This window comes from Danio rerio, chromosome 18 (assembly GCF_049306965.1).
Source record: "Danio rerio strain Tuebingen ecotype United States chromosome 18, GRCz12tu, whole genome shotgun sequence".
NCBI lineage: Eukaryota > Metazoa > Chordata > Actinopteri > Cypriniformes > Danionidae > Danio > Danio rerio.
The window spans coordinates 53,185,001-53,192,500 of NC_133193.1; the positions used below are offsets into that span (position 1 = coordinate 53,185,001).

Consider the following 7,500-nt stretch of genomic DNA (forward strand, 5'->3'; position numbering starts at 1 on the left):
CATCTGAATCACTCCTGGGTAAACTGTGAGGAAATAACGCAGTGTGATAAAGCAGTCATAGCAAACCAACCCTGCATTTAAAGTGTACACGCTGGAACTTTCTTAGGAAGTGGATTAACAACGTATAATTAAAGATGCTGATGATGGTCAGAACAGCGTCGTAAGTATTAAATGTGCTATTTCAGTGTTATTTATTAACATAATAATCATTCATTTTCCTTCAGTGTAGTCCCTTATTAATCAGCTCGCCACAGCGGAATGAACCATCAACTATTCCAGCACATGTTTTACACAGTGGATGCCCTTCTAGCTGCAAACCATCACTGGGAAACACCCATACACACTCATTCACACACACTCATACACTACGGCCAGTGTAGTTGATCAGTTCCCCTATAGCGCATGTGTTTGGACTGTGGGGGAAACCGAAGCACCCGGAGGAAACCCACACCAACACGGGGAGAACATGCAAACTTCACTGGAGACTCGAATCAGCAACCTCCTTCTGTGAGGCTACACCACTGAGCCTTCGTGTCATGCAAACTTAAATTAGATTAGTGTTGTTTTCACCTGTTCCACGTGATGCTTCCGGAAATCTTCTGCATTTCTCCCAGCGCAGCCAACAGAAGAGAAGATTTCCCAGAACCCACCTGTCCTACGATCATCGTCAGCTGACCTGACAGACCACACAAAACACCTTCTGTTAAAGAGCACCTATTATGCAAAATTCACTTTTATAAGAGGTTTAAGCCCAGTTATGTGTCAGTAGTGTGTGAATATCTCCAGCCTCTGATGATCAGCATGAGTTAATTGTGTTTGTACTTATCAGACTTGATAAATGAAACACTCTGATTGACATTCTGCCTTTATACATGCCATCAGAGGGGGAAAGCCCCGCCCACAAGTGCCCATCTTTCCATCTCATTAGCATAATCAGCAGGCCTGAGTGAGAAGCAGCCGTCTGTTCATTCGCCATTAGAGTGTTTGAGCTGCTGAAGATGATGTCAGCATAGACTCAGAGGATTATAGATGTGGAGTTTCAGATGAACAGAGACAGGAGCAACATAGACTGACAGATGCATGAAGCACACACTCACACCTGACCAGCACTGACAACACACACACTGCTGTTTTACATCTGTCACTATGCTCATGCATATGCATCTGTAGCTCCGCCCTCTTCTGAAAAGCGCTCAATCTCATTTGCATTTAAAGCGACAGTCACCAAAACGCCACAATTTGGATCAAACCTGAAAGTAGAGCTGTGAACCTACACTAGTCTCACGGTTCGGTTCGGTTACGATTATCATGACATCGATTCGGTTTAATTCGATATTTCGGTGCATCACGGTGCATTGACGATGCTTTTATATTTTCTTCACAACAGCAGCTCTTGTATTAAAATGTATGAATTTATTTATATTTATATAGGCTTTTATTTGTAATACAATTGTGTCATTCAATACAAACAGTCAGATATATAAACTGTAACTTTAAAAAAAACGAGCTTTAGCAAATAATATAAACAAATATAAATATCCAGCTCAATTTCTGAATCTTGTCTAGTTCTCTTACACCCCTTTGATTGGTCACACCCTCAACAAAAACGGTTGCGATTGGCTCTTGCGCGCTGCGCTCTTCAGATGAATGATAAGCGGCAGGCGGCAGCGGCGATCTCACAGCTGATCTATGATAGACACGGTGGAGAAAACTCTGCAGACACGCGCTCGTTTCTGTATCCAAAAGTAACTGTAAAACAGCCGAGAGGAGAAGAAAAGCAGGTCAAATGGGCCACTGTGTGTGTGTGAGAAAGAGAGAGAGAGACAGAGCGAGAGTGAGTGAGCGAGAGAGAGAGAGAAATGGAGTAGGCTACTTTCATTCTCAAACACACACAGTGAAATTGTGCACAGTTCATGAGTATTAAATAGTTAGAGCGTTGTAAATACTCGCGATCGTCTCCCTCGCGACAGAGCGCATATGAGGTAAATGACGTCAGTAATAACCGGTTATGATTATTACTGAACCGATACCGAATTGTCCGCGTCTGCATCGCAGTGCATCAAAGAAACGATTAATTTTGACACCCCTACCTGAAAGGGTCAGTTTCAGAGAGCTGGAGAACATTATCTGTGTGCTGTTCTCAGCTCAAACTGAGCTACACACACTCTAGAGATATCAGAGACGCATCTTACATCTTGTAAAAAGGAGCAGAATAGGTCTCCTTTAAATAAACACACGTGCACGAATCAGTCCATCACTGACAGTCAGACAGAAACTCACCGAAGGGAACCTTGATGTCGATGTTGGTGAGAGTCGGGCAGCCCTGCGTCCATGAGAAATATCCGTTCACGATCTGCACAGACAAAACATCATCATTATACTGACATTCAGTCATTCATTTTCCTTCAGCTTAGTCCCTTTATTTATCAGGGTTCACAGCGGAATGAACCGCCAATTATTCCAGCATGTGTTTTACACAGCAGATGCACTTCCAGCCGCAACCCAGTATGCTTGGAAACACACATACACACTCATACACTACGGCCAATTTAGTTCATCAATTCCCCTATAGTGCATGTGTTTGGACTGTGCTAACCACTGAGCCACCATGTCACCCCCTATTAAGTATTGATTTATGTGATATCCTGAAATGCACTTAAAAATAGGTGGATGGAACCATAGCTACTCAATAATCATAAAGAACTTGAAGAAGCTGCCAATTTCAGAATGATTAAATATTATTATATAAGATATAATATATTAGATATAATATAATAGATATATATATATAAAATATAATATATTATATTATATCTTATTATATAAGAGCTAAGTGTGAACACGTGAAACCTTGTACATTTAGTTTCACACAGACTGTAAAGGTTGAACCATTTCTCTGTCACCTTGATGCAGATGTTGTCCTCGTGCTGGGCCGAGGCTCGCAGCTCCTGGTCCTGCTGCTCAAAGTTTCTGTTCACGTCTTGTTTGGCTTTATTCTTACGGTTCACCAGTTTGGCCTGAAGCTGAAGCGCATACTGAGAGCAGACGAAGAACACCGGTCAACACTGCAGAAAACACTCAAACACTCACGCACAATTTAAGGGAAAAGCATGCCGAAAAGACTGCATTTCTGAGTGCGCCTCACACAGGTAAGCGAGAGAAGATTTCTTCAACACATTTCTAATCAATGTGTACAAAAGTATTTTGAAGAACGACTAGGAGGGTATAATCTGAGAGACGAAGTAAATTTTAGGAGGTTAAAAAATCAAGAACAACTTTAAAAAGTTTATGTATGTCTGTATGTGGTGTAAAACCATGGAACAGTCTAGATCAGACTCTAAAACAACGTCAGGATATTAATCAATTTAAAAAACTGTATAAATATATATATATTAATAAAGGAATATAATGATGAAGGTGACTGAAAAGGGATAAAAAGAGAAAGGTATGATGGAAATTTAATTATTTGCAGTACTATGCAGTTGTTGTTGTTTCTTTTTCTCTATTTGCAGTACATTGTATTTTATTTGTATTTTTTCTTTGGGTCTATATGTTACAAAATGAAAAGGTACAAATGGAATCAAACATATTATTTATCAAAGATGCCAAAAGGATCAAATAAGTTTCATGTAAAAAGAAGAGATAAGTAAAAGAATAAATAAGTTTAAGTAATAAACGAATGATGTATGTGGTAATGGGGTGGGAGAATAATAAGCTTATGCTTCATCCCGCTCCATTTTCGACCATGTTGAAATGTATTTCTTTTTGTTAATGACATTTTATGTATGATAGTTTTGTTTGAAAATAAATAAATCAAATCAAAATCATGATAGCTTTGATTACTCATCTCTAATAGCTGATTTATTTCCTCTTTGTCATGATGACAGCACATAATATTAGTCTAGATATTCTTCAAGACACTAGTGTTCAGCTTAAAGTGACATGTAAAGGCTTCACTAGGGTAATTAGGGTAAAGTTAGGGTAATTAGGCAAATCATTGTATAACAGTTGTTTGTTCTGGAGACAATCCAACACTAATATTGCTGAAGGGGCAAATAATATTGAGCTTAAAATGGCTTTAAAATAATTAAAAGCGGCTTTAATTCTAGCCGAAATAAATCCAATAAGACTTTCTCCAGAAGAAAAAATATTATAGGAATTACTGTGAAAAATTCCTGAATCTGTTCAACATCATTTGGAAAATATTTGAGAAAGAAAAAAAATTAAAAAGTGCTGACTCTGAATGTGTGTTTTACAGACTGAACTGACCACAGACTTGATGTTTCCGTTGTTGTTTGCTGGCGTTTGTGCGATGGGATCCTGGTCCGTCTCGATCTCTGCGCTGGACAGAAACTCACTCAGCTTCTGCACGCTGAGGAGGAAGAAGACACACATGAACAGTGTCGATTTGGCGAGCAGACGGTCAGTGTTACGGTCTGCAGCGTCTGATGCTGACCTGACGAGCGCCTTGACGGTGGAGTGCAGGACGCTGGACAGCAGAAACAGAGGCGTCACCAGGATGTGGAAGAGCGACAGAGAGCCGAACGCCACCGCAGGAGACAGAGCGAAGTCTGAGGAGCTCTGCAGGTGCACATGAACCACGAAAATCTGCCACACACACACACACACATGAACTGCTGCACACATGAAGTCCTGCAGTTTTACACTAGAGCGAGAATGATATATGAGGGTGGAACACAGACTCACTGTGAGAACAGCAGCTATCGGGATGGCAGCATTCATGAAGACTGAAGAGAGAATGAAATCACAGCTTTTAAAAGTTCTTACAAGTACCAATTTAATAGTTATAATATATATAATAATTATATTTAATTATAATTATATATATAATATTATATTTAAGTAATCTATAAGTAGTACTTAAACTTAAACATCGTGCAAACTAATTATTTTGAATTGTTGTATGGTTATTTTAGGATGTAATATTTTATTGTCATTTTATATTCTTTTTATTTAATGAAGTGTGCATTTTTTTTACATCATATATTGTATATATGCATCTTTACATCACAATATTTCCCAAATTATGTTGAACAGATTCAGGAATTTTTCACAGTATTTCCTATAATATTTTTTCTTCTGGAGAAAGTCTTGTTTGTTTTATTTCGGCTAGAATAAAAGCAGTTATTAATTTTTTAAACACCATTTTAAGGTCAATATAATTAGCCCCTTTAAGCTATATTTTACCCCGATAGTCTACAGAGCAAACCATCATTATACAATAACTTGCCTAATTACCCTAACCTGCCTAGTTTACCTAATTAACCTAGTTAAGCCTTTAAATGTCACTTTAAGCTGAACACTAGTGTCTTGAAGATATCTAGTCTAAGATATCTAGTCTAATATCTAGTCTAATATTATGTGCTGTCATCATGACAAAGAGAAAATAAATCAGTTATTAGAGATGAGTTATTAACACTATTATGATTAGAAATGTGCTGAAGAAATCTGCTCTCAGTTAAACAAAATTGGAAGAAAAAAAATAAACAGTGGGGTCTAATAATTCAGGGGGCTAATAAATAAATAAATAAATAAATAAATAAATAAATAAATAAATAAATATATATATATATATATATATATATATATATATATATATATATATATATATATATATATATATATATATATATATATATATATATATATATATATATATATATATATATATATATATATATATCATTGCACTGCTGGAACAGAGAAAGTAAAGGTTCTGGAAATAAACCTCGACCCCATCATCTCTGATTCTCTTGTCTAAATATAAATCATTTAAAGGCATAGTTCACCCAAAATTGAAAACTTACTCACAGGGGGGCTAATAATTCTGACTTCAACTGTACATACACACACCTTTATTATACACATTTGAACATATAAACACAATTTGATCACATTTAAACACCACTGAATGCAAAATAGTGTCCAAAAATTAGTAATAAAATAAAAACATTTGTATTACATATTTGAAGACATCTAAACAATCCTTTTAAACACCTAAACATGTTTAAACATGAACACTATTTGATCACAAACCCCATTTTAACACTATTTAACACTATTTTAACACTATTAACAGGAGGGATTAAACATTATTATTATTATTTTTATGTGAAACTGCATTTATTCAAGCCAAAATAAAACAAAATCTGGTTTTATTTTGAAGAAAAAATATTAAGGCAAATATTGTGGAAAATTTCTCTCTATTAAATAATAAAATTTCTACTCTTATTAACATCACTTGTTAAATAATAAGGAGGGTGCGTTCATTCCCTGCTGTCCACCTATACTGAACTGTCCATATTTATGAAGACGATGTTTCTCCCAGTGACTGCAGTATTACTGGGTTATTGGATTTACTGTAAGGTAAAATATCATAGGTTTGAGTTCAGGGATGCTGAATATATCTGCTGGAGATTTTAAAGCAAATATTATTCCTGGAATTTACGGGCGCAATCTAAACATGCCATCGCATAAATCTGTCAATTAATATAAAGCGTTTGGTAAGTGATAGAGAGTCGAATCTGAGAATGCGATGCTTTCATGTTTCTAATAATAACTCTGACTTCATCTGTATATAAACATATTTGCATTTAATATAATGGTATATTCAATAATCATATTCAATATCATAAGGTTTCATAATCTAAGTTTGAAATTTATTTTCATACTAATCAACATAAGTTTGCATACAATTTAAAAGCAAATATTAGAAATTCACACCATATGAACAATTATATCTAATATGTGCTCATCTACGTTTACATCAGACCACCAGTGCATAACTATTTCATAACATGTATAATAGCTTTAATCATTTGCAGTGTGTTTGTTTGCCTGTTTAAATGTGAGTGTGTATGCATGCGCATGTGTGTGTGTGTCCTCACTGGAGAGGGATGTGTAGAGTGCAAACGTCCTCAGGCTGGTCAGCTCTTGTCTGCGTGTTTCCTCCACGCTGGATCTGAAGATGTGCTCCCAGGCGTACAGCTTTAAGAGCTTGATTCCCCTCAGCAGCTCGTTGGTCTTCTTCAGTCTCTCACTGGTGTATTCCTGAAAATAACACACACACAGCCTTTGCTTCAGGCACGCTGGAAATCCGAGGGTTACAGAAGTGAAAAGTGACTGTAATCTTTGAGAGTATTTTTTAAAAGTAGTTTATTCTAATTACAAGTACTTGATATTCTGATTACATAATCCAGACTACGTAATTATACATGACAGATCTGCTCACCAGTGTGCTCTTCTGAGCTCGTGAGAGTCGAGTCGCTACAAAATACTGCAGAGGAGCCAAAACGGTGATGACGGTCGCACCGATCAGAGCGCTGGCTCCCAGCAGATAATACAGCAGCAACACTCCAATCACAATCTGCACACGACAATAACAGCAGAACTCAACCCAAGCTCATTCTGGAAACGTAGCCCCGCGGACGTTTCTGGAGACTGCGATTTACGTTGCCGGAGGTACGTACGGCCACGCTT

General features: G+C 37.0%; 1 protein-coding gene across 21 annotated transcripts in view; it reads right to left on the bottom strand.

Annotated features, from left to right (window-relative positions):
- Positions 1 to 7,500, bottom strand: part of abcc8b (ATP-binding cassette, sub-family C (CFTR/MRP), member 8b) — a 47,385-nt gene that overhangs the window by 22,068 nt on the left and 17,817 nt on the right. For 16 of the 21 annotated variants that reach the window (XM_021467927.3, XM_021467930.3, XM_021467928.3 and 13 more), the window contains 9 exons: positions 7,253 to 7,387; positions 6,909 to 7,071; positions 4,708 to 4,748; positions 4,457 to 4,608; positions 4,270 to 4,372; positions 2,904 to 3,035; positions 2,281 to 2,353; positions 571 to 676; positions 1 to 23 (listed from right to left, as the gene is read on the bottom strand). The exon at positions 1 to 23 is cut by the window's left edge and continues 10 nt beyond it. In XM_021467927.3, the coding sequence (XP_021323602.1) occupies positions 1 to 23; positions 571 to 676; positions 2,281 to 2,353; positions 2,904 to 3,035; positions 4,270 to 4,372; positions 4,457 to 4,608; positions 4,708 to 4,748; positions 6,909 to 7,071; positions 7,253 to 7,387 (928 nt within the window). The remainder of the gene's footprint in view (positions 24 to 570; positions 677 to 2,280; positions 2,354 to 2,903; positions 3,036 to 4,269; positions 4,373 to 4,456; positions 4,609 to 4,707; positions 4,749 to 6,908; positions 7,072 to 7,252; positions 7,388 to 7,500) is intronic. The other 5 variants (XM_073929741.1, XM_073929739.1, XM_073929740.1 and 2 more) reach the window with 1 other exon arrangement.